This window comes from Camelus ferus, chromosome 3 (genome assembly GCF_009834535.1).
Source record: "Camelus ferus isolate YT-003-E chromosome 3, BCGSAC_Cfer_1.0, whole genome shotgun sequence".
NCBI lineage: Eukaryota > Metazoa > Chordata > Mammalia > Artiodactyla > Camelidae > Camelus > Camelus ferus.
Window position 1 is genome coordinate 94,872,210 of NC_045698.1, and position 27,960 is coordinate 94,900,169.

The 27,960-nt window shown below is 42.9% G+C and overlaps 1 protein-coding gene and 1 long non-coding RNA gene across 2 annotated transcripts in view; one reads left to right on the forward strand and one right to left on the reverse strand.

The window, feature by feature from the left end:
- The window catches only part of LOC116662720, a 114,702-nt gene that overhangs the window by 53,756 nt on the left and 32,986 nt on the right, over positions 1-27,960 (forward strand). The gene's annotated exons all lie outside the window — the stretch shown is intronic.
- Positions 1-27,960, reverse strand: part of TRPC7 (transient receptor potential cation channel subfamily C member 7) — a 118,763-nt gene that overhangs the window by 48,815 nt on the left and 41,988 nt on the right. The window contains 1 exon segment of the mRNA XM_006180300.2: positions 2,622-2,786. Coding sequence (XP_006180362.1) covers positions 2,622-2,786 — 165 coding nt within the window.

Sequence of the window (27,960 nt, forward strand, 5' to 3'; positions counted from 1 at the left end):
TGGTTGATGAAGTTTAGCAGTGACATTTTATGAATACATTTATGAAAGGATATCAAGGTCTGATTTCTTTGAGGGAGGAGTGATAAGGCTATTAGAACATGAAATTGCTGGAATGACACTGGCTTTTTCATAGAATTACTGGACAGATGCAAAGGCAGAGACCCCTTGGGTGGAGGGATACTAGCACATTAAGAGAGTTCCCCACTATGCCACTCCTCTTGGACGTTGTATTCCAGGGATCGGGAGCCTTTAGAGAGGGCCAGTTCTTCACAAGGAAGATGTAACTTCTCTGTGATCCCTAGTAATGTAATATCTCTGCCAAACTTGAAAAGATTTCTTTCTAAGTGGTGAAAGAAAAGACTAAAAATATCGTGACTGTTTTATCTGTCCTTTGGCTGCCTCAGAGCAAGTTTGACAAGCTCTGTAATGAGGGAATCTTTCCTCAGAATGAGGGTTGCTACCAAAAATTACCTCATGCCATAGAATAATACTTGTCACTGAGCTGTGGACACAGCCTCCACTGCATTGAGCTCAGACTTGGAGCCCAGAAAGTGCAAAGAAATCCACAAGTGGCCTAATGACAAGCTCATGTTTATCTTGAGTGCTCTGCTTTTTTGTCTTTCTGAAAGTTCCAGGAACACAAAATGTGAGTCAGACAAGTATTTGAACAGAGGAGAGGAAGCCACAGCCAAACTTTTCTGCAGTTATTTCTTCTAGAATATTCCAAAAGACTACAGTAAGTCTGACTCCTATCTTCATGGTGGCATCATTCTCCTGAGCTTCTGTGGACTTCTGCCCTCCCCTACACACATACTTTTTTTTTTTTTTTTGCATCACATCTGCATGATACTGGCCAAGATTCTTCTCAGATCTACTGAAAATCTAAAAAATTAGTCAGCAGCTGGCATATTCTCTCTTTCTGAACACTTCTCCATGCAGGCAGAGGCAAACCAATTTGCTGGTATTGGCTAGTCTGAGTTCCCTGAGAGCTGTCACATTTAGTTTTATAACAAAAGTGAGGGTTGGCAGTGTTTGGCTGTTACTTGAATGACTAACATGCTAGAGTTAGTCCGGGGCTCGGAGGGTGCGGATGGCAAGCCTCATTATCCATCTAGGCTCCAGGTGAAGGCAGTGATCTAACTTGCAGTACAGACTAGATAATTCTAGTATGAAAACGTGTGCCTAAAACCAATCACCTGCTTTACTCCAGCTTTACGTTTGCTTAGACTTTTTTCATTCACTGTGCCTTTTTCAGCTCATGATATTATGGAGAGAAAAAATTGCCTTCATCTACATGTGTGTCATTTGGGGAATGGTGATTTAGAAATCCATGTCGTGGTAGACTGCCATCGAAATAAAATACTTAGTAGATAGAAGGTTGAACACCACAAATATTCAGTGTGAGGACTTTTATTTTTAATACTATTCTACAGAAGAAGGAGTGTGAGTCCTAGTCTCTCTCTGACACCCCTTCTACTCTAAGGCAGTCAGTTCAGTGCCTGCCTGGCTAGGTGGCCTCATCAGCCCTGGAGTCTTGGGCCCATCGTCCAGGCGTGAGTTTTCTCTTGGTGGAGTTGACAAGAGGATCCACTCACTGATGACACTTCTATTAACTGCATTAGCTGATCACATTCCCTGTGGAACCAATCTCCCTGTAGTAGTATCTCTTCTACTAAATGTTTATTACTTAAGCTTAGTTCCCTTTTTAATATATCACAAAGTAAATGCAGCTTTGGAACCTCTGATTACCACTTAACCCATGAAACATGTTTCAAAATTTCTGCATGGTTTGGTTTTATAGGTGCTAACTTTTGCCTGAAGCTGGAGGGACTGTGCTTTCGTGGCTTTGGATGAGATGGCTGAGCTATGGGGATGGTGGGACAGCTTGGCACCTGCAAGTTCCACTCCTTCCGTTATGTATGGGCACCAGACACTCCCCCTTCCTCGGGGGAAAAGAACCCAGCTTTGCGCCTTTCAAGCTCTCCTTCTCTTTCCTTTCTCATTTTTCCTTCTAGTGACCTCATTAGCTGCCCATGTGGGCCACAAGCCAGACAACGAAGCCAGGAAACCAGAGGATGCTGAGAGGGGTCTGCAGTACCTCAGTATGAGAAGCCTTTGACTCTCAGCTACTAGCTATTTCTCTTTGCTGAACCTGCTTCATAAATTATTGCCTTCATAGTGTAACTGAAAAGTGAAGTGAGATACTCCATGACAAGGGCTTAGTGAAAAGAAAGTTCTCAGTAAATGCTGGCTCTTCATATTGTCGTTATCATGATTATTATTACCATGAGTTTGGAGGACCTGTTTAGGGCATTGCATAATTGGAAAAGGAGAAATGCTTTTATTTCCCCTCTGTTCTGTTATTGCTCAGATTATGCCTCGTGTGTATAAAATTTCCCATTTTATCTCTCCATTGTCTTGAAAAAAAGAAAAGATGATTTAAAAAAAAGCACATCTTAGCATTTTCCCTCTTATGTGGTTTTCTAGTTTTGCTGGGTATCTCAGGGCTGTTTTCTTTAAATGTGAGAAATGATCAGCTGCTTATTTGGACAAAGTGGACTTTAGGTCATGCTAAGTAGAAAGAAATAACCGCAAAGACATGCACCTTAAGCAGTCTGTACCTTGCTGCACGGAGCAATCCAATAGGCTATGGCGAGAAAAGGGAGGCCTAGGGAGACTCCAAAGACAGCCAGGAATTTCACAGCGATAGACTGTTGACGTAAGCCTGAGAGATTTTCATACCACATGGTAAGCAATTGCTGTTGACAGTTAGGATGAGCAACGAACTGTAAAAACAAAACAAAAACAAAAACGAAACGCAAACAGGAAAATGGCATTGGTAGCACTTGAACAGTATATGACCTATGAGTAGCTTGGGGCGTATATGTTCCCCCCCAGGGGTGGCCTGGGTGTTCGAGCGGGAGCAGCTAAGTCACATACCTGCTGGGCCCTTCTGGCTTGGAGGTGCTAGGGGTCTTTGTGCTGTGGCCAGAGTCCTTATAGGACTGGCTGAGTTAGGGCTTGGCAAACTGAGGGCCTGGAGAAGTCTTGGGCATGGAAAAGGACAGCCAGCTTCTGAGTAAATGCTTGTCTCCAAGCCAAGGAGACTCATCTCTGGGCAGAGTTAATATGGGAGTCAACGTATAGGAATGGATGGAGCATGAATGGGGTTTTGGAGTGCTGACATGGGTTTGAATTTTGCTCTATTTACTAGCCAGGTGGCCTTGGGCCAGCTACTTAACCTCTGAACCTCAGTATTGTATCTGCAAAACAGCCTGTCACATTGTCCTGTAGGATTAAATGAGATGTTGTAGAGAGGTTCCTCTCTCTTTTCGTGTGTTGTCTAAGAGAAAGTGCTTGCAGTGTCTCCAGAGCACATATTAACATTCCTTAGTATTTCCCCACTGGATTTCTGTAGTATTTGGCTTGGGCCCATGTTTTTGGCGTGCTGAAGCACTGAGACATTGCATCCCCCATGTAGTGGCTCCTTGCTCTACCACCTCCCTCTCTTGGAACTGCCATGCCCTAATGCCCAGTTACAAGATGGGCCTTTTGTGGACATTTTGTATTGTTGACCTCACCCCTCTTGGTATATGTTGGAGTAGGGGTGGAATCCAAATTTAAATTGGGTCCATTAGGTTTTCTCAGCTGACTGAGACTGTGATGGAGAGAGGCAGTCTATTTACTGAGGAGTTAACATGTACCTTGAGATACCTGGGCAGCTATCTTCCATTCTGTGGAGTAAGTAGCAAAGCATGCCAGTTAAGAAGAGAGAAAGAAGGAAGTTTGTATAGAAAGAGGCTCAAATAGTGTCTGACTCTCTCTAAGGCCCAGCTCCACTCTGCCCACGTGGTCCATAGATTCATACACAGCATCTTCCTTTTTCTGCTTGATCCAGCAAGTTGACTTGAGTTGCTGCAACCAAACATCCTTTTCTGCATTTAATAGGTGCTGCTTGTTTAGTTGATTCTGAGTCCTGGCCAGTGGAAACTGGTAATAGGCAATATTTAAGTAAAATTTATGGGAATAAAATGTACACTTGAGAAAATTATACTTATTAGCTTATTTCCTCCCTTGAGGGAAGGAAGCCACTATCTGCTTTTGGCAACCCTGTTCTTTGGCCCTACTCAGGGTAGCCATGTGCCATAGGAGCTGGGACCCATGGATTAGAGCAGATAGACTGGCATTCTTTAGAGGGACTGACTTTTCAGCTGATTACCCTGGAGCATAATGTCCCAGTTTTCATCACATTTGCCTCACTGGGTCTTAAGAGGACATATACAACAATTTCTGGGAAATGCAAAACATTCCCTTTTCATTATATGAACAATATAAATAGAGCTATTAAAAAAAATTCCCAACACAGATGGCAACATTGTCTTGTTTCCAGTTTCTGAGAACTCACAGTAGCAGCCAAGTGATTTTCAAGGATGCCATCAAAGCTTTTTTGGCCCTGCAGTGGCCCCTGGTGATGCTATTACTCAAACATCAGCTGCAAATGAGGCTTTTGGGGGAGTAGTGTTATTGGATTCATGACAACCATTGTGGTTTTTTTCCTTCAAGAACAAGAGCAACAGATTCTCCTCAACCCAGGTAGGAACCTCCAGGCCATTAGGTGATACGCTTTCCTGTACCCTTTCTGGCTCACAACAAAGTAGAGCAAACAGCAGTGTCATGTAGGTGTTTTACTAATTCTCAGTGCCTCGTCACAACAAGGTGAGTTGACCTGCAGGCATGGAGGGCAGTCAGTTTTGTTTTTCAATGATTAGCCTTCTCTGGATGCTGAAATGGCCCTGCTCTGGAGAAATTCACAGTCTGATTAGAAGGTGAAATGTAGACCCGTGAAGTAGCCGAAGACCACTTGGCACACCCTGCTCTGGAAGGACTCCCATCCTGCCCCATCATTGGCCTTCTGTCTTTGGGGGAAAGCCCATCCATGCTGCTTCTGCTGCCTCCTGCAGGCAAATCAGCACAACACACTGGGCAGCAGAGCAGGTAAGAAATTCTGAGAGAGAACACAGTGGGAACCATTCCTGCTTGCCCTTATGTGCCTCAGAGGAGGGCAGTGGCCCAGCTAAAACAAGGGCGTCTCTCTTGAGACTGTGTTCTCTCATTAGACCTTTATTAATTTCCACACTGGCATTTCTTCCTCTGTAATAAAGTCACCTAGCTCCAAATATGCTATTTATTTGTAGACAGACTTTAGAATATAATGCTTCCAGAAAGCTGACAGCAGCTGATAGCTGAAGCCCAAATTTTTATTTATCTTTATGTGGGCACTTTTTTGTATTTGTAGCAGGACTTCAAAGACAACGTCATGACACACAGTTCAATGTGTAACAAAGATTTTTTTCCCACTGTGCTTTTGAAGCACAGAGAAACATCATTCCTGACCCTAGGAAGAGGAGAGTAACATGAGGCACGCCATCAAGACACAAAGAACACCCTAACCAGTAGGACACTCAGTCAGGGAACAGAGGCAGCAATAACTCCTGGGGGACAGGTGCGGGGGAGATTTTCAAGAGCAGGGTCAGAGAGGAACAGAGGAAGAAAAGCCCACAGCTAGACAGAATAGAGTGGGAACTCAGAAAACTGACATGGTTGTGGGCCTGCTTTCTTTGGCATCTAGCTCACAAAAGGATAGAATGATCAAAAGATGGATCACACCAGGAGGTTTTCCCAGGCCATTCCTGCCCCTAAACCATTCCTGTCACAGAGCATGGAAGAATTTTTATGAAAGCTCTTCAAGGGAAGACCTGGTCTGACATGCCAGTTATACTGGTGGCATGTTGAGCAGCCTTCGTGTTCAGTATAACAGCATTTGTACCCAAAGCTAGTTTTCTGTTACTATCTCACCTAAACTTCCTTGTCCTCCCAGTGCCCGGTGACTTAGAGAGACTGTAATACTGGCATATGGAAACTCTTGGGCATGTTGGCCAAATCTTGGCTCTTACTTTGCTTTTAACTGATCCATGGGCTACTAATTTTCTTTTATAGCCTGAAGGAAAATTATTCCCTTCACTCTTTTCCCTGCTTTATATTCATTCACATGGAAATATCTAATATTTTAAGAATAAATAGAAGAGCTGTCAACATTCCTTAACTGTTTTATGGGATGTTAACACCTTTGGGCCATATATTCACATTATAACAGGGCTAAGATTTTCCTGATGGAGGGTGTTTAGGTGTGTGGACTGGTGCAAGGCTGTTTGGGTTCAAGTCGTGGTCCTGCCACATGCTGGCTGTGTGCTCTTGGATCATTGACTCTTTCCATGCTTAGCTTCCTTTTCCTGTAATATGTGCCTCGTAATGAGAATTAAGTGAGTTAGTATTTATAAAGTGCTTAGGACAGTACCTGGTGAATAATAAGCACTGTATTAGTATTTGATAAATAAAAATAAGGCCATGACTCTCCTTTCCTTTCCCTTTTTTTCCTCTCCCTTTGCCTTTTATTTCTCTGCCCTCCATCCCACCCCCTGCAGTTCTGCTCCACACTCCTATCTTTATTCTGACCTCCACGTTGCTTCAGCGGAGTTTCTTGAAGTGTTGGTGCCTTTGGAAAGGTTCATGTAGCCTAACAGGTTGGTGAGGTCATTCCCTCTCTATCCAGCTCCTCCCTCCTCATCCTCCAATGAAAATGCCACTTGGTTTATCCAGACAGTTAGCTGAAAGTGAGCTGGCCTGTGCAAGGGCAGTCAGGGTCCCCATCACATCTGTTCATCCATTGCTGATGCTCCCCTCCACTCTGGAGCCCTCCTTCAAGGAGGCGCCATGCAGCTCACTGAACCTGCACAAATACTCCTCCTCCCTCCTAATGCCCTTCCCCTCCTCCACCTTAAAAGCGGTTAAATCCGGGATTTAGCCCTCTTTTGAGGGAGGGGAAGAGGGCTACATCTGATCTCAGGCTTTGAGGCTATGTGATTTCCATATCCTATAGGCACAGATTTTTCTCTCTGACGCTAGGCCTCATTTACAGAATAAAGAGATGTGGCTGTGCATGATTTGATAAGCTGAAGACTAATGTAGCTGAAAAAAATTTATGAAATCCAATGCTTATAGAGAAAGTGACTTTATTTTATACAGGTAAACTACCAAAGGCTGATGTCTAATGTGACTGTGGTCAAGATTTCCCGCTTAGCTCATCACTGGCCTTTCCTTATTGGATTTCTTTTTTTCCCTGCCCTGGAAACTGTCTACGTAGACCAAGAGAGCCAGCTGCTGTACCAGTTATCAAGTGGGTTTTCTTAATATGGACAGTCAATCTGAACTAGAATAATTCTGTGGTGCCATTTCCTATTTGGAGCATCTTGTAGAATTGGGTTCGGTGGTGCTAATGTTCTTCCCTCCCATTTTGTCTTGGCAAAGCTCTCAAGCCATGGAGGTTGAGGAGGAAAGAAGAGAAATGGAAATGTCAGTCAATGACTAGTTTAGTTTGTTGGTCTGTTCATTCATCCATTCATTCATTCAACAAACTTTTCTTCAGTGCCACCTCTCACCAGACACTGTACCCAGCACTGGAAATACAGAGAAGTTGCTGTCCTTATCCACACAGAGCACTCAGCTCTGTTGGCCCTCCTGGAGGAGAATGCTGACTGTGTGATTGCCCAGTGCTCATCAGGAGTCCTGCCACAGCACTGAGCTGAGAGGGTGCTGATGAGGCCACCTGCTTTCCAGTCTGGCAGTGGTGTGTGGTGCCAGAGTCCCACCATGGGCTTAGAGTGAGCTTCTAGCTGACTCCAAGTGACTGCCTCTGCTCTTTCACAGTGTCACAGAGAGGCCACTCTCCATACCTGGGCAGTGACTCTCTCCACCCCACTTAGGGCTATGTCTTAGCCTGAAACCAAAGGAGAAATGGAAGCAGCTTCTAGCAAACCTTCTTGAATTATGTTGAGCTACTCTCATTCCTGAGCCTTCCCTTCCAGCCAGGCTGCTCTCCATACTGTTCCCAGATATGGTCTTTGTAGCCCCCTGCTGTGTTCAAGGAAGGTCCATCCTGATCCTCTGTGGTTCAGTTGCTGGTCAGCCTTCAGCACCCAACTTTCTCTTTACATTCAAGTCCTACCAAGTCCCTCAGCCCCCTGAGATGTCCTGGACTCTTCTGGGTCTTGTTGTGTGGCCCCCTGGCTTGGCCATCATGGTGGTGGGTCAAGTTCTGAAGAGCTGTGCTGGTATGTGTACATCTGCTCTCTTTTGCTATTTTTAAGCTCTTTGAGGGAACCAACTATCTTTGTGTCACCAAGAGTGGGCAGCCTTATGTTTTGCATGTAGTAGGTGCTCAGTGAACATGTTTAGTGATAAATTGTGCTCTTCCCAAACCTCTGAGATTTGCTACATGATTTTCCCTGTGAGTCATCATTCCAAAATGATTTCTAAATATGACAGATCCCCTCTTACTCAGAGTCTGATGAACACTTAACTGTCTTCACATGTTTGCTAGAGGGCAGACAGGGAAAGGTGATGAAAGCTAAAGCAGGCTCTTGTCTTCTTGTGGAGAAGATTGAAATGCAAGGCTAAAGCAGGGTTTGAGGAATGTCTTTTGGACTGGATGAGGATCATGTAATTTCTATGTATGTCACTACCACTGCAAACTGAGATCAATCCAGAAAATATATAATAGTAATTATTTTTATCATTATATGGGATACCTGATGTTTATTGATTATTCTGTGTCAGGCTCTGTGCTTAACAATCACTATATTTGTTAACCCTCATATCAGATCCTTGAGATACACATTATTATATCCCTGTTTTAAATATGGGAGCGTGAGACACAGAGAAACTTGGTAACTTGCCTATAAAACACAAAGGTGATTATAACAGGGTCTGGCCTTAAACTAGTTTTGTGCTTTGAACTAGTATCTTTTATTTCCACAAGGTAAATTTTTAATCAGGCAGACATGCCAAAGTATAAGGGGCCAACAATGATTTCTCCAAGCCCACAGAGGCCAGGGGACCTCATGATTCAAGTTGCTGTTAGAACTCCCACATCTCTGCTTCTGCCTGTGGGCCAGTCAAATCCCAGTGGATATAAAAACCAGGAATACACAAGGGGGAGGGCTTGAAACTAGTTTCCTCGACAACTTCGTCATCCTAAAAGAAGTGAGTCATCATGCTGAAGATGAAGTCTTTGGCTCTCTCTCCTGCACACAGGCAAGAGCAGCAATAACTGATTCAGCAGTAACTCAGCCTGGTCACCACTTTGTCAGGAACCAGGTTAATGTGGAGGTCACTTTAGCCCAGATTTACATCCTTGAGAAGTGCAGACCCCAGCCAAAAACCCGCTTTGCTGAGAGATCTATTTAGGAGCTCCAGCCTCTTGCTAAATCCCATCTGACACTGAATCTTACTAGGAAGAGTTGTAGTTTCACAAAATTCTTTGAGCCTGAGGTCTGACTGAATAATGTTCCCCAACTGGATCCATAACTCTGCAGACCTTCCCTGGTGGCTGTGCTAGAACATGCACAGCCTCTGGGGTCAGCCTGCCTGGGTACCGTTTTTGGCTTTACCACTCACTGACTAATGAGGGACAGGGTAGCTTAACTTTTCAGGCCTCAGTTTCTCCATCTATAAAATGACTATAAGCATGACCATCTCAAAGGACGTTTAAAGGGTTCAGAAAATGCAGTTCCAGTTTTTGGTTTATGGTTCAATTTTCAAATGCCACAATACTGCTTTGTTGTTGTTGTTATTGGTAGAGTATTTTATTTCTGCAGTAAAAGTCAGAACACATTTTTATCTTAAGCCCTGTCCAAAGAGTTATGTCATGCATTAAAATTTTTAATCAGTCAAGAATATGCTCACTTAGAGTATTCCTCTACATATTTTTTATGGTTTTTAAGTAGAGAAAGAAATTTGATTGTCAATAAAAGCAAAGTTTTTCTTGCAAGAATAATTCTGTCATTCAAAGAGTTTATCAACTAGGAGAACATACATCCAAAGATACTGATATTGATATAGGAAATCAACATTTATACTTAATTAAACAACAGAAGACAAAGACAGACTAAAAATGCTTTCTTGAAATATAAAACACAGCCTCCAGCCAATACAAAAATTGTAGTCCTAGGTTGATAGAGCTAGTGGTAAGTGGTAAGCTGGAGTAATCATACTTTTCTCCAGAAGATTTTCTTAAATTATCAAATAAAATATTAGGTCAGTTGTAGATGAAAAAATAAACTATCTGGAGTTTACCTATAACTTTCTTTTATGATTCCAAATTTTCCAAGTTTCTCTCTCAGAGAAATGTGCATATAGCTCAGCAATGATATCCTTGACATGCTTTACTTTTTAAAATCACTTTACATTTTACTTTTATGTAATTATTTTAAAAATAATGCTTAAAATTAATTTCCCTCCTATGATATAATGCTGATATATGCATAACATATATTTTGCCCATATTTCATCTTTACTTGATGCTTTTATTTGTATGTACAGTTTTATATTTGAAACATGCTAAGGATTTTGTGTCTCTTTTTTAAATTAAAAATTTTAAATTCTTGTCACTTGAAGAATATCAATATTACCAGTATTTTGATGATATGAGAAATAAGTGCTGAAATAATGGTATAACCGTTGGTTCAAGAATTGCTTGTGACCTAGATATTCCAGGTCCTGGCAGCTGGTAAATACAAACCTGGCCCCATTGGTAGACATGCTTCCATCCATCCACCAGATAGATAGTAAATGCCGATTGATACTGTGCACCAAGTGCATTCAGGCATGGAGTAAACAGCAGCGAGCAAGACAGTCAAGGCTTCTGCCTTTAGGAAGCTTATTAATTCCCAAATCTTGATGGTTTGGAGCCCTTTCAGGCTATATAGCAGGGTTTGGTTTTGTTTTTAATCATTCATTGCCTCCTCTTAAGCTTGATTGAAGTATCCTACGTATGAAATGTTTTCTGAAATACCCCTTTGTAGCTAGTCCAGTGCATGGGCACGACGGCTGCTGGGCGTCGGTAGCTCTGCTCTGGCTGCCCCCCCCCCCTCCCTCCCCATCAACCCTCTGATCTCTTGTTCTGCTTGCATAAAGCCTCCTGGCTGGTCCGTGCCTCTGCAGAGTATGTCTAGCCCTCTGCCCTCTGCTTTGCTCTCAGACTTTCTCTGAGTTCTCTGCTGCTGACTTTCTTCTCCAGTTCTGTTGCTGGGCTGGTGGACCCCCATGTGGTGGTGGGCACTGAATTCCTCAGGTCCTTGAATGCCTCCTTGGCATGTGGGGCTTCTACTTTCTTGGCAGGGATGACCACTGGTTCTCCATCATGCCTATTTCCAGATTTCCATCTGTTTACCCCAGAAATGGCTGTCTCTTCTCATGCTTTTCTAGAGGGCAGCAACCCAACAGGGTCTCTGGAAGTGATGCCTCGGGTGAAGTAATGCCTTCCATTGTTCCATAGTTTCTTTATTTCAGGATTCAGGCCTGCATGATTCTGCTTCTGATGCTCCTAAGTGGAGGAGTACTTGTCTTATTTCATTTTATTTGACTACATGAGTTAGCCTCCCGAAAGCTGGATGGAGAGGGATTTTAAAACTGAACCAGTACTCTTAGCTCCCTACACACAGCTCATCTTGACTCGTGGGGAGGCCGAGGAGGATCTGAGGGCCACTGTCTGCTGAGCTCAGATCCCCTGCTTGTCCCTCACACACAGATCTTGGCCAGACTTCTCCTCACTTCTAGGAATTTTTCTCTCAGACTTCCCTTAAAAATTAACCTTATTTCCTATTCTGCCACCTCCTACCACTGACCTGACCAACAAAGTTAACCCCTTTGTAGACAGTGTTGAAGTTCTTTTTCATGTGGTTCTGGGCCACATAACAATAAAGTGTGTCAATTATGAACACCCCACTCCTCTCAAATCACCATAATTTTTCACTTCTAGAGCACAGAGAGAACTTTTAAAGGGTGTCTCCTATTCCCCTCTGTCACAATGCTCATTTCTACCCTCTGATATTTTTAAGGACATTGTTATGTAGACAAAGAGCCCGACACATACCTTAGCTAGGTACTTAGTAATGTGGGTTTCTTTTCTCTTGGTGATATCTATGCCTGCTGTTACCCAAGGCTTCCAGCCTGGACATCCTCAGTGGCTCCTTTCACTTCTCTGATAAGTGTGGAAATTCATCACACCCCAACACTGGGAAGCATGCAGCATTTATTTCTGGTGAAGGCACATTTTGGTCATGGAGGCGACTGCTAGCTCTCTGTTCTTAGATGTCAAATGAGGGGTATGAATATTCAGCAACCAATGCAAAAGTCCCCTTGACACCTCTGTTTAGTATTTGAAGATGCAGTAGTCTCCTTTGTTATTCAGGGGGCCAACCCCCAAGCTATGAGATCTATAGAAAATTTCTTGATAGGTTGAGTTGATTTTGGTCAGACTTTGAATGCTGGGTTTTTTTTTTTTTATCAGTCTATGGCAAATAAAATCTCTCTTTCAGCATGTTCATGTTCTTTAGAAGTGGAAACTGAGTCTTATAAATTACTGTGATGTATTTAAAGTTATATCTGTGTATACATAAATTTATGTCTATCCATCCATCCGGAGAATACCTACTGAACCAGATACCAGGAATACAAAGGTTGCGTGTAATATCTCTCAGTATTGCTCTCATGACCTTCAAAGTCTAGTCAGGGAGACAAACAGGCAAATTCAGTGTAGCTCAGTCAGTGCCATAACAGAGGTTAGCAGAGAAGAGGCACCCAGCCCAAGAGGGGATGTGGAGGGACAGTAAGCAGAGGCTTCCTGGAGGAGGCATTCTTAAGCTGAAGCTGTGAAGGCTATAACCAGGCCACCAAGAGAATCAGGAAGGGTCTACTGAGGAGAAGGAGCTGCTAAGAGTTTGGGCTTCAGAGGCAGATCTTGATTTAAATCTTGACTCTGACTCTGAGCTGCATCTGTTTCATCTGAGGATGAAAATGAGGATGACAGTATTGATGGTGCAGTGAATGAGCACATTCAGAACACTTGAAGTGGTGGGGGGCAGTTTAAGCACTTAATAAATTGTTGTTATTGTTGTTGTTATTATTAGTGATGCCTTAGAGCCTAATGTGTCAGGTGAGGTGCAGGTATCTCAGGGTGAGTGGACCATCAGGGAGTGATGGGAAATGGGAGCCAGCTCAAGGGGTCTTGCATCATGCTAAGATGGAAACTAAACATGACTTGGAAAAGCAGGTACCTTGGGAGTGAGAGAGAGTTGTAATATACTTTTATTCTACATGTGGGCGAGATGCCCATCGTGTAGGTTGTATGTGCACACACACTTGTCCCCAGCTCTGCCCACGCTGTCCTCCCACTTAACAAAGAGCAAAACGACATCACTTAAATTACATCATCGGATAGTCTCAAAAGGCTCCAGGGGCACCTGATCCATGGAACCTGCCTAGTAGACAATGATAATTTATTGCAATGTCCGGAATTCATTTTACAACGTCTTTAAATGTTAATGATCAATAATATAATTATGACGGGGAAAGTTCCTGGGCTAGTTGTGGGTTTAATTTAATTTACAAAGCCATCTGGAGCTATGCAGAATACTTTTTACATTTTTTCCAGACCAAATTTGGATAGCATCTAGTCACTGTAATGTAAAAAACATGTAGCAAAGACACTACCCCTAAGCTCTTAGAATCTAGAAGGGAAGCCCAGGGACCTGGGTAAAAGGACAGGAAGGGACTGAGTGGTAAGCAGAGAGGAGATCTGTTTTGGTTAGGATGGTCAAGGAAGGCCTTGGTGTGTTTCAGGAAGAATGAGGAAGCCAGTGGGCTGGATCATAATGAACAAAGAGGAGAGTGGCAGGATGTGAAACAGGCAAAAACCAGATTATCAGAAGTCTGATAGACATAGGGAAAAAATGTGGTATTTTTCTAACCATAGTGAGTGCCATTGGTCTGGCCTCTTGTCTGGCTGAAGGAGGCTTGATTCTTAGTAGAGACCCATCCTTACTAGCCAGATAATGCCCCTTCCCTGCTCTTGGGGAGATGATAGAGGGGAGATTACAGAATCCACCATCATTCTTGCACCCTCTCTATCTCATCCTCAGTTCACTGAGCTCTTGGGCAAGACGTCCCTCCTCGGTCCTCATCTCTTATCTGCCTTGGTCCTCTTCCTGTGCTCTTCTTTCTGAGAGGAAGAAGCATCCTTTGTAATCATAGCTGGCTGCCACCTGTGCTGTTGATTTTCCCTATGGCCTCCTGACCGTCTGAAGCCTGTTTCCTGAACTCTGCTGCAATGTTTCTCTCAAAATTTCTTCTGGTTGTCAGATCCACCAGTCTGTTCTAGGTCTTCCTTCTCTGTGACAGCTCTGTAACCCAGGTGCCACCTACCACTCACTAAGGAATGCCTTCTCCCTTGACCCCTTCTGTATTGCTGGGTGTCTGAGTAACCTGCCTGGGAGGTGAGCCTGTCTCATTTTCTTAGCCGAAGGCTCTTCACGGGAGGATGAGTGGCGTTTTGCCTTCTGCCTCCTGAGGAGGTGGCCAGGAGGGCTCTGGTGAGCCAGGTGGTCCTGGCTCAGGAGGAAATTCACAGTTTCTGGAGGCTTTAGGGATGGTTTTCAAAACCATATGCTGCCCTTTTTTTTGGGATCAAGGTCCAATGAAGGGGAGGGCCTTGGGGGAAGAGGGCACCTGGTGGTGGAGAGACACTCCCTGAAACCTCGTTGGCTTTGGGAATTTTCTTTGAGGTGTAGACATCAGATTCCACTTGAACTCTCTTCTCTGGAGATAGAATGACCCCAAAATGGGGTTAATTTCAGATTGCTGGGGGGATTGACCAATGCCAAGGGGTCTTTTGTGGAAGTTCAGCATCAGTAGGCCTAGAGATCTTGATTCATTGGAAACTCCATAGAGGAAGGGGTTTTTGTCTGTTTTGTTTTTATTATTCTCAGCACCTGCTGTAGTATCTGGGATATAGTGCTCAACAAACAAACTGTTGAATAAATAAAATGGAGCCACAACTTGGACAGATGGTAGTGATCCGTGTGTGTTAGGGGTATAATGTGTCCACAAGGAGAAGGGCATAGGCCAAGAGCCCTCTTTGGATACACAGATGAGTCTTCAGGCCTGTGGTGTGACGCAGAAGACAACACCCTAGACTGACTGAATTCTGACAGGCAGAATTTCCTGGCAGCCTGGGTAGGAGACATTGGGCCAGATTTCACATGATTTAGAAAAATTAAAAAATAAGGGTCAGCATTTATTGAGCATTTATGATGCACCAGACATTTTTCTAAGTGATTTTCACATATTAATTTAATCCTCACAATATTTCTGTGTCATAGGTAAAATTATTAGGTTTTTTTTTTAAAGGGAGGAAACTGAGGCATGGAGAGGCTGAGTAACTTGTCTCCAGTCACACAGCCAAGATGTGAACCACCCAGGTATTCTCTCTCATTCCAGAGTTTCATCTCTACCAAGTAGCAGATAAGATGTGAGATTTCTTACTCTTGAGATTCGTGAAGCAAATTCATACTGGTTGTACCTGTTGCTTCACAATTACATACTTAAAACTGTATATACATTCATGTATTGTTTATATGTAACATTCTAATAGTATAATATAATAATCCAAACAGAACAGATTATGTTTAGAAATAGAGAATTTTTTTTTCTAGCAATGTTGTATAACAACCTGGAGTGAGTTGTGCCTTGCCTGCCAACCAGATAATATGTAACCGGTTCCCTAACTAGTACCTGCTGCGGATCAGAATAATTCCTGAAAGATAACATTTGTAATGTGCTAGAGGCCCATATTTATCCAGTACTTACTATATACTGGAACTTTGTAAGGCAAGTATTACTACCCCTACTTGAGAGATGAAGGAAAAGCAAGGTTAAGTGATTTGCCCAAGGTGACCCCAGGCTGTCTCATTCCAGAGCTCATGATTCTAAGCACGAATCTACACAGAATCTTTTTTCCACATCATGTGGAAAGGTCTGTTTTTCGGTAGAAATACTGATTCTCTGATTATCTGGAAGGGAGTCAGTTATTTCAGGTAGAAGTCTTTAACAATCATGTAAATAACCTTTAGGATATGCGTGCACTGTTTATGAATATGCAATTATAATAGAACACTATGTATTATGTATATGGAATGTGTATGCCCCCTGCCCTCATAGTACATTGTCACTTTTCTCTGGACAGTGGTCTGTTATAAGGTAAGGATCTGTAACTAGTGCTAATGGATTTGGTTGTCTGAGCTTTGTTTTTATAAATCTTTTCTAATGAGTCTTACTTTTACTGAATTTCAGCCTGATGGTCATCTCTGTTAGGGCAACTTAAGATCGGAGTAAAGCAATTTATCCTGTGGTTGCTAGGCCAGACTTTCACAGGAATTTCCAGGCTGAACTTGTGCCCTCGATTGAAAAGTCCTTTTTTTTTTTTTTTTTTTTTAAGCTCCAAATGACGGTTACGCAGATTCCTCCCTTTAGTGATCACAACCACTGTCTTACTTTGTTTAGGCCCTCATCACCTCCCACTGGCCTTCTCCAGTAGCGTCTTAGCCAGTCCCCATTCTCAAGTACACCATCAAACCGTGCTACTAGAACTGTCTTAAGGAAGCAAGGCTACCTTCAGTCACAACATGTTATTGACTTGGCCACAAATGTGTAAAAAGTCCTGTATTGCACTAGAGTCATACACATCAACATGGAAAAGATCAAGGGTCCAGTATGGAAATGCTAAAGGATATTCACCAGTATCTTTTGGTGAATGTAGTAGAGTGGCTGTGGGCAGAGAGAACTCAGATAGAAAATGCTCATCTTCCTAGGCACCAGAGGAATGAATTTTAAAATAAGCATAAGATATTATTTTATATCTATTAAATTAGAGGAGAATATCCTAATAATACCTAATGCTTGCAGAGTAGTGAAACCAGTTCAGCTGTATAACACTGTTGACATTGAAAATTAGTATAGCCTTTTGGGAAAATAATTTTGCAGTGTATTCCACAAATATTTGTATTCTTTGACCCAGGAGCCTCATTCTCAGAAATTCAGTTTTAGGAAATAATAGAAAAGAAGGAAAGTAAGTGATATGTATGGAGATAATAGAAAAATATAACTACATATAAAAAGTGAATATGCGCCAACAGAGGAGATACAAATGAAAGTATATCAATCTTATGCTGACATAAACATAGTAATCATAGAAAAATATATACTTTCTAATGTAGGTAAATCAAATCACAAAATTATTTACCCTATAGCTGTAAGTATGTCTAATGGGGGAAAGAATGGGACGAATGTAAACCAATGAAAACAGTTGACAAAGAGGCACATGACTGTAGACTGTCCTTTTCCTTTTAAATATTTTTCTTATTGTTAAAATGCTATTTGTACAATAAGTAAAATGATAAATGCACACTGCAGAGACAACTCGAGGATTCCCCTTCCGTTATGGAATGAAGACCATATACTTCAGCATGTCTTTTTCCCAGTCCACCACAGCCGGCCTGCTTCCCCAGCAGGTTGTATCTCCTTCAACCCCAGTCCCCTATCCCCCACCCCATTATGTCCGCTCCACCCCAGTCTCTCTTTGCTTGTGTTCTCACCCTCACCGTCTATAATTCTCCAAACTTTATCACATCTTTGTGCTTTCCCCACTGTTTCCTCCATTTGGAATGTTCTTTTCTTTTGAGCTCTGACCCACCTTTCAGGGTTTGACTCAGAAACTTCCTTCCTTTCCTCCACAAAGATTTCCCACATCATTTTTTCCCCTGAATTAATCTTTCTTTTTTATATAAAAGGCTGGATTCACAAATATGTAGCCCTTTAAGATGTATGTTTCTGATGGCAGGGGACTAGGTCTTATCTTTTCAATGTCCATAAATTTTCTTGGTAATAGGTGTCACATGATTATTCCCTTCTTCTTCAAGCTTACAGGTCTGCCTGTTCAAAAACAGCTAATACCTATCAGAAGGGGGAGTGAATAAGCAAAGCAGTCAGAAGATGATGCATCAGATGGATTTATTATGGAATAATAAGTATGAAAAGATAAATTGATTGTAATTCCTTCAGGATGCAATTTGCTGGCCAAATTGTTACTAATTTTGTTAATCAAACAATGATATTTTGTTTTTAAATAAAATAAGGCCATTAGTTATGATCTGAGTTTCCATGAACTTGGTGCCAGTAGTTGTAGGAGTTCAAGAATGAGACAAGTAATGTCTAGTAGCTCATGGTCTCCTATCCTACTCATCTCATTTTGATTCTCAAGAGAACCCTGAGAGTTTCCTCAGCAGCTTTTGGGAATGCATCTTACCTTGAACATAGGCTTTTGTTGTATTTGAGAAAAATAAAAAGATACAGTGCATTCATTCATTCAACCATTCACTTATTCAGTAAGTATTTCTGAGACTCTTTAGCTTGCCTGGGTCTGTTCTAGGCTAGAAATACAGTGGTGAGCTGCTGCCACAGAGTTTACTGTGTTGGGGGAAATAGTAAATAAGTAGACAAATGGAACAGATGATATTGACTACCAAAGAGGAGACTGCAATTGAGAGTAACTGACGACAGAGAGAGCAACGTGGCAGCACGTCTGCAGTGCTGCTTATGTTCCAGAGCTCCCAGTGAGTCAGGCTGAAGTCAGGCTTCACTGAAACCCCGTCTTTGCTGCTGCTTCTGCCCACTGCTGTGGTGAGGAGGAGGGGAGGGAGAGGGCAGAGGTAGGTAGACCAGTTAGAGGCTACTGCAATAAATCAGGCAAGATAGGACGATGGCTTTGATTACGATAAGTTAAAGCATCTCTATTAAGCAAAGATTTCATTCACAATTGTACTTAGAAAACTCCCCTTCCATCAAGAAATTTCCAAGTGACCTTAGGCAGATGAATGTTAATAAAAGAGTAAAGCATTATAGTAAGTAATGGGAGGAATATATAAAGGAGCAAATGCTCATTAAGACTCTGAATCCATATATGAGCATTTAGTATAGAAATAATGAGACAGAAATATGTAGTTGGTCTTTAGCTTAATTACTGGAGTGAGTTGGGGTCCTTGAGGGTACTGTAATTTCTAAGATCTGTTTGACTCTGGGATAAAAGTGACAGTTTGAAAAGGGCTCTTATTCTTTCCACTTTGGGCTAGTAAATGCATCTAATTTGCATCTATTTCTTGGAGGCAGTGGGGATTTGTGTTCCTTCCTTGAATGCTCCTCAGATTCCTCTCTTCTTGTTGACCCCTAAATCAGGATGTAATAATAATCAGCCTCTGAATACCTGAACAAGTGCAGCACATGATCGATACAATGATAGCTACACAAGCTAAGGCTACAAAGCTTAGGAAACATGAGAACCAAGAAGAAAAAATCCTTCAAAGGATTATCCTTTCATGCAAATATTTATATATTCAAAGAACTGAACAAAAGGCAGCAAAATAACCAAAAAGGCAATAGTTTTCTGCCTGGTTGTGACACCTTTGAGGAACTGAAATCTCTTTTGCAAATGTGCAGTAGTATTTGCTCTTTAGAGAAAGTTGTGTCAGATGATTCTCAGCAAGCCTGAGAAAGGGCGGAGAGGAGGCATCAGGCACTCTGCTTTTCCCTCTTCACGCTGAGCCAGGCAGGGTGTGGGGCCGGCCAGCAACTCGGCCAGTGGGTGGAGCAGCACTCCTGAGACCCACTGTGGAACGCTCAGTGGCCTGAGCTCCCTGCTGGAGTTCAAAGGCCCTATTGCCTCTCCCTGCTGTGTGGGGCTGCCTTGGGAGCTACCAGCTGCTCTTTTCCATCCTTAAAACTCCTAGGCCAGAACCAGTGTTAAGGCTTCTCTGCATAATGAGAACCCTTTTTCAGGGCTACAAACTTGAAAGGGATACAGGTCAGCAATGAAGGGAATGGAGATGGATGGCCCTTTTCTCTCAGGCCAGCCTGGAACGTCGTTTGAATTCTGTTATATGGATTTTTAACTGTCAGGAGAACTACAGATGTTCAGGGTGCTTGAAGGCCCATGGCTTCATGCCTTACACCCATCTAGCTATTCATTTGCTCATCACGGAGCCTGCACATCTATGTAGTGTGAGTACTGTTCTCTGTCTTCAGAGACCAAGGTGAATGAAGAGAGGTCCTACTTGCCGGGAGCTGAGTCTTTACAAAATTTAGACTCATTAGAGAGCCTTTCAAAAACACAGTCCCTGGGCTCCCACCCAGAATTGGATTAGAAACTGGGTGGGGCACAGAAGCTGGCTGTTTTTTTTTTTTTTTTTTTCAGAGCTCCCAGGCGGTTCCTTTATGCAGTTAAGTATGAGAATTTAGTTTGTTCTAGAGAGATACATGGAGTTTAATTTTGTTCTAACATTGGGTCTGGTCTAGATAGATGCAGTGCATCCTTGCAGAACTACAATCCCTGCCCTCAGTGGCTTACAGTTAAGGGCTTATAGCCTATATCCTGAAAAGTATTCCAAGATTCTCAACAGGGGATGATTTTGTCTCCACATCTTCCCCCAGGGACAGTACAGACCATATCTGGAGACATTTTTGGTTGATACAACTTACGGGGAGGATACTGCTGGCATCTAGTGAGTAGAGGCCAGAAATGTTGCTAAATATCCTATAATGCACAGGACAGTGCCCACAGCAAAGACTTATCTGGCTCAAAATGTCAGTAGTGCTGAGGTTGAGAAACCCTGGTTTCATTTTAGGGGTAGTTCTGCTTGTAAAATCAACATGGCATACAGGTTCCATTAGCTAATATTTATTTGCACTTACTGTTTTCTAGCTACTTTGTGTTTCAATAGACATTGATTTTTGTTTATTAGTTACCATTGTTTGTTCCCCTTATGCAGATGAGAAAACTAAGCCCCAGAGATGAAATAACTTATCTAAAGCCACCTATCTAGCAAAGGGAGGACTTGGGATTTGCTCACGTGCAGTCAGGTTTCCAGCTACAACAGTACACTGCTGCCCAATAGGTTCTCTGTTTCTTCTCCTGTGAGTTTTTCCAGGCAGCAAAGGGGTACATACCTACTTGCATTGGTCCTTCTTAAGATTGCTGCTTGAGAAAAACAAAGCTACTTTTCCTAGGCAAAAGATAGCCCCTCTGAGCTGAGAGATGAATGGACATGGATCATTTTTGTGCCTTGTGGCCAGGCTAGGGCCTTGGAAGTGCCGAGAGGAATCCCCAAAGAGGATGCTGATTGATGCTTTTGATACGGTTGGATTCCCACAGCGTGTGGCAGCTCCTGGGCATCCTGCTGTGCAGTTTGGGGGTAGTGCCGGACCAGCCAGACTGTGTTTGTGACAGCTTTGGTCTTCTTAACTCTGAGCATCTGTTAAAGCGATGCCTCAGCAGGAAAGCACAGTGGGAGAATGTCTGCTCAGAGCATGTGAGCATCTGATTGGCCTCTCAGATGTCCACTAGAAAGCTCTGGCATCCCCGTGTCCCCTTTTCTCACTGGCCCTGTGCTCTGTGCAGACAAAGGAAGTGAAACAACCCCTGTAGAGGTCAGCTGCCCTCTCTAGTGTCCCTACATGTAGTCACTGTACTAGGGTGAGGGGTTTCAACCAGTTTTGCATCTACTGCTGGGCCTCGTTGTCTCTCTTAGTACAGAGTTAGGCCAGGCGGCTCTTGAGGGTTGGAATAGCAGGCCAGCAGATATGTAACTTCAGACATGTTACTAAAGCTGTGTATTTAGTAAGTGGAGAACGTGAGCTGGCAGGCTCCTGGCCACACAGCTGTATATTGCTGCACTCAGGTTCCATTTTCTTTTCCTGGGAGTTTTTCCAGGTAGAAAAATGGGCCAACTTATGGCATGACTGTGAAATGTGTACAAGATGGTGATTTTTAGAAGAAAGAAGCAAAGGGACATCTGTTGTTAGAGGCCCTGGCCCAGCTTTAGACAGGATGGTGATGTGGGTGGAATGGCCCCCCACACCCCTCTCCTCTAAGCTTGCCCTTCCCTCTGTAGCATTCTTCTGTGAGGGAGCCTTCTTTGTGCTGTGGGCATGTGTGGTGCACTTCTGGGCTCCATGTCTATGAAGGAATCTTGAAATGAAGTTCACAGCAGGAACTGAGATTGATGGAGGACACTGACTTGGTGTGTTACCATTTTTCATAGAGATTTTTGTATTTTTATTGAGAACACAGGCTATTGCCAAATAATTTACACTCTTTAGTCTAAGCTGGGCTGTTGGATCTACTATTCAGCTTTGTCTCCCATCTCCCACAGGGTCCTTCCCAGACTTTCTGATTAAAAAAAATTTTTTTGCAGGCTGCCTTTTACCTCACAGAGTGTTTCTGCTACCTATTTACAGAGAAGCTGATGCTCTTAATATGAATTCCCTCAACTTTTCTCCTATTGGTAGTCATTAGTGCTATTTGCCAAGTAGCCCCATTTTTTTCCCCTCCTTTCAAACATATGGCAGGATTATATACTACATGCTGGCCCCTCTTGTTGTGGGGTGGGCGATGTGACTAACTGTTGACAGTGATTTGTAAGTAGAAACGGTGTGTGTTTGACCTCCAGGTAGAAGCATTTAGTTGCTGGTGTGAGACTCCAGAGCTGGATTTCCCTTTGGTGGGGTGGAAACATTTGAGGTGGTGGCTGTTCTCTCAGCCTGAATTTCTGAGTGAATTCTGTTCCAAGATGGAAATAGGATGAGCAGTAAATAAACTTCTTTTGTTAAAAGCCACTACAACTTTGATTTTGCTTGTCAGCACAGCATAGCTTCACCTTGATTAACAGCCTATTCTTTTCCCCCAGCAATTACATGGCATCTGTACTCATCCTTTTGGCCTTCCAGCCCTTCTCCGAGGAAAAGCTGTCTCTCCATCTATCCTAATATATGCAACCACTCTGATTAAAGTCCTCCAGTGGCTTTCTATTCTTACAAACAACAACATTCCCCCCACCCCTCTTTAGCATGATCTACAAGCCTCTGTGCGGGCTGGCTCCTGTCTCTTCTTTAGACTCATCCCACACCCTGCTGTTCCTCAGGCCATCTAACTCGGCCACATTCACCCTCTTTCAGTTCTTCTTGTATGCTGTGTTTATTCTCACTGCAGGGTCTTTGAACATGCCTTGAACAGCTCTGGACATGTTCTTTCTGCCAGAAATGTCCTCCCCACTTCTGGTTAACTTCTCTCAGAGCCAGCATGAATTCCTCTGAAAGGCCTTTATTGACCTCCCTGATTAGATCACATCTACCTTTAGAGGTTATAATATATTTTTCTCTTCCATGACACTTATTTCAACTGGACCATTACAACAATTGGTGTGCTGTTTTGATTAATATCTATCTTCTCCATGATGGTAGACATCATGTCATTTTTATTCACTACCACATCCCCCAGGATTAGCACAGCATACTTTGTAGGCACTCGGTGAAAGCTTGTTGAATGCATGACTGTGGGATACGGTCATACTGTCTAGTTTGATAACCACTAGCCACGTGTGCCTGTTGAAATTTTAATTAATTAATTAAAAATATTAATAATTCAGTTTCATAATTATATTATACCTATTTCACGTTCTAATTAGCTGTATGAGGCTAGTGACTGCCAGATTAGACAGTAGAAAGTAGAACGTTTCCTTTGTCATAGAAAACCTTTGGGTAGTGCTGGCAGGATTAAGTCCCAGTGCTTGTGCATGGCATACAATGCCCTCCAGGATCTGGTTCTGACAGGCTTTCCAGTTTGTTTCTTTCCCACAGTAGTGCAGCCACAGGGAAACACTCATCCCCCTCTAAACGTTTTCCTTTCCTAAATGAGCTCCGTCTCAAGAATTTCCACTTCTGGGAAACATTTCCTGAAGTCCATACTGAGCTGGTCAGTGCTGCTGCTGACCTCCATGCTGCCCCCCGCCCATTCATGTTTGCCTTGCTCAGGCAAGATTATAACCATTGGTTTACACATCTTTCTCCATTGCTACATGAATCCCTCTAGGGTAAGGCCTGGTCTATGTCTTTTCAGTCTTTCCAGTGCTCAGCACAGAGCTGGTGCTGTAGTAGACATCATTGAATGTTAAATGATGAGTGAGTGAATGAATGAAAATCACAGGGGATATTTCCTTAGTACGACAGTGCGAAGAGAAAAGAAACTGTGTTACTGAATAGGACTAGTGAGGGTCCCACCTGCCTCCTTCCTACCTCCCACGGTCCAGTCCCAGGTCTTTATTTCATAGAATAACCCAAGAGTGTGGAAGAGTCAGGAAAGAGCATCTCTAAAATCCTGGGGCTTAGAAGGCTTGACTGAATAGAGCTGCTTCTTGAGGAGGTCAGGGGGTCTCATCAGTTGGAAGGAAAGATGGTTGGCACCATGATTATATCCTCCCCATGCCAGGATGCTACAGATAGGGGCCACCTGGAAGTCTGAAAGAGGTAACTGCTGTGAACTCCACTTTGCTCATCTAGGACAGTGCAGACACTCTTGCTGCTATAGTCATAGCAAACCTGTCTGCACCTCACCTGCTGCACTGATGGCTCTTTGAGGGCAAGACTGTGTCTTACTGTCCTTGGGATCAGCGTCTGTAGAGCTAAAACAACTCGTCAGCTAAAACTAACCTCCCTTATTGGTGATACTGCCTGATAATAGACATGCTTTCTGCAATGAGAGTAATATAATTTTGGACAAACTATTCACGTGTTTTCTTTTTTAGTAGCAGACCTTTGCTTAATAATGTCCAAAGGGGCCTCCATCTTTTCTACAGGTGTAGTTAAGGCCTCTGTTGTGCAAATAGGATCTCGTGGGTCTCTTTGTCTCACTTTCCTTTGGCAGTTAAGCCTGGAGGACCCATGCCCAAAAAGTTCTTTCCAGTGAATAGGAGAGTCACCTGATCCTCAGTAAGGCAGACCTGGAGTCACGAAGAAGGAAGAGATGATGTAGGGATAAGGAAGGAAAATAGCATCCCTGTAAGCCTAGAGATGAAGAAGTGATAAAGAGGAGAAAGGGAGGGATGAGAGTGAAGGCCCCAGATGTGAGTCTTCAGTTATACAAGTTGAACAGAGCACTAAGGATTGTGTGTTGGTCTTTGTGACCAGTCACTCAGTCCCCTTTCTGGGTGCACACCGGGCCCAGCTGAGACTGAATGGATTCAGAGACTGGTTGTGTGTTCCCAGTTCGTGGGACTGGACTAGCAATGAGGAAAGATGTGTGAACCAAGGGTTATTTAGAGTTGACACGTGGGGAGAAGGGAAAGCCTTTAAGAAAGATATTTAGGTGTGGTTTCCTGGAGACAAAGATACAAATCGAGAAGGTAGCAAGATGTCCGTTACTCACATTGGCCCCAGAGGAGGAGACTAAGGCCTGTATATATATTGGGGCCAAAGGCCAAAGCTGGAGGGATTGTTTTCTTTATCTTTACCAGTGAAGCACTGGTAGAGTTGCTTCTGAGTTTACCTGTGACTCAGTCTGGGGAAGAAGCATCCTTGCGTCTTCACAAGGAATGCTTGCCTTCTGAAGGGACGGGGCCTATAAAGGCTCAGGTGGACAGAAATGGTTAACAGAAATGTCTTCTGTAATGTGAGCAATGACTCTAAGCCAGTGCAGTGTGTATATTAATATGGTCTCACTTATACCCACAGGCTGGTGAGGCCTGGGCTGTTTGTGGCACACATACTTTATTCCACTTGATTTTCATCACAATTTAATGAAGTAGGCATTATTAACCAAACTTCATAACTGAGGAAAGTGAGACACAGAGAAGCTAGGTGACTTGCTTATTAAGTGATCCCCTTAATAAGTGGTCGGACCATGATTAACCTCAGAGAGTACTCTCTTAGCCACTTTTCCAACACTGCCTTCCAAACACAATGGTTAACGGTTCAGGTGACACATCCACCTAGGCCACTGGGGAGGTTGTCTCCTGATTAAGTCAGAAGACATGGAGAACAACCATATCCTTACAAGGCCTTTGGTCTCTGGGGGAGGAACTTTAAGCTATAGGGCTGATGTCCTTACAAGGGAACATTTCTGACATTCTCTGGGGAGAAAACAAAGGACAAAGGAATGTCTCTGGGACAGGAGGACCTCTGTATCTCAAGGAAGGTGGCATCACTGAATGACAGTGATGATGCTTCCCTGTGGAGCTGCAGAGACCTTTTCAGTTTCCAGAGCAGTTCCTCTCATAGTAATTCGTATGCAAGTTCACAGAAAACTTTGTGAAGCAAAAGCTTTATGTCCATTTTTTAGATGGGGATTGAGGCCCAGAGAGCTCCAAAGACTTATCCAAGCCCACATGGCTAGTGAAAGTAAGACTCATGCCAGAAATCTGGTCTCCTGACACCCTATTCGTGATTCTTTCCTCTTCACCAGGTGGCCCCTTGTGCCATGGTGGGCTCATTCTCTTTATCTGGTAGAGGCTGACATTATGATTGAGGCAGCCAGAGGACCAGACACTGGGGTGGTCCCTGAAGAGAGGTGAGCATTCAGATGAAGGACATGGTCTAAGGCACAGTACCAGCCACAGAGTGGCACCCGTTTCATTCAGATCTGTGTACTTCATGGATACACAGATTAGTTTCCCAAATACTGTTACATGGAAAACTAGTTGTACTAGGTGTTCCATGAGAAAAGGAGTTCTGTGATCAGGTAACACATATTGTACTCCCCCCTCCCCTTCTAGAGTTGCAATGCCTGTTAGAGGCTGTATAATGTGTTTAAGCACAGAAATCTTTCTGACTTTGCTTAACTCAAGCTCTCCACATTTATTTGAACAGAAAACATTTTTTTAAGGTCACACCTATTAGCAGTTCATGGAACTGCCAAGAGCAACTAGTTTGTTTTAATCACTGAATTAATGGTTTTATTTGCTATGTGGGCAGAGCCATAGGAATTTTTTATGATTTTGTATTTCAGTCTTAAGGCTCATATATGTGTCAGGTGTAAAAGGCAGTGTATTTATAAATAGGCCTTGGTGCTAGTTGTTTCATAATTCAAAGACCTGGAGTTAGATTTTGCCCAAGCAAGCATGCTGAAGTTCATAAATTAAAAATGAAATCTCATTATAATATTAATAAGGTTTTAAAATATTAGGTATTCTCACTGGTAATTCACGGTAGAATAAATGTCAAGGAAAACTGTGAGTCTGTCTGCTGTTGCATGATGGCATACATGGCTTGAAAGAATTTACCCATTGAGGGTTTTGAAATGAGCAAGGCTGACATTTCATGCAGGTCATTTATCATCTTCCTACCTATGGATTTGAGCAGACACTTGACATTCATGATGGATATTTCTTGAGACCTTTATGATTCCCTTAATTGGCAAATATCACTAGAGTAAATAATTTCCCTCAGAAAACCTTTTTATTCTGACCCAAACTGTCATGTCCATGGAGTGTTTCTCTTTTTCTTCTCATTCATCACCAGGACGGTTTTGTACTTGGTAACTGACAATGAGAAGGAACATATAGGCTATAAGGTAGTGGCCACACTCTGGACTAGCTGAATAATTTACCCTCAGTGACAGTTTTGCTAAGAGATTTGGATTTATGTTTCAGAAAAATGGTGAATGCTTGCATTTCATGGGCTCTTGGAATTACTCATGCACAGCCAAAACTGTGAATGTATATCTGCAAATGCCAAGCATCTCCTGTTCTTTAAGGGGTCAAATACATCTTCACCTCTCACCCTGTGCTGGGAGGCAGGGGGATGCTGTAGCTTGGGAATGGAAGGAAATGCTTGTGGTTCTAGAAACTCAAGCTCATCGTTACCATTCATTGCCAAGCAGTCTCCGCAGCAGAGTTTCTTTGAACTCCAAAGCTGTGAATATCTCAGCAGCTTCAGGAAGGGATTGCTGTACTTAGATGAAGAGCCTCCGTGAGCTCCTGAGGTAAGCTAAAAGATGAGTTTTCCTGAGCTAGGAAAATAGGATTGGACATACTTGAAACTGCAGCCTGACTCCTCTCTTCCCATAACTCTCTGCTTTTTATTATTAATCTAAGGCCACCTTCCCCATGATTTATCAGTTTTATCTTTGGAATTCATAGTCTTTGAAAAAAAAAAGCAATTGTTCTTAGAATTTTTGATTATTTAAAA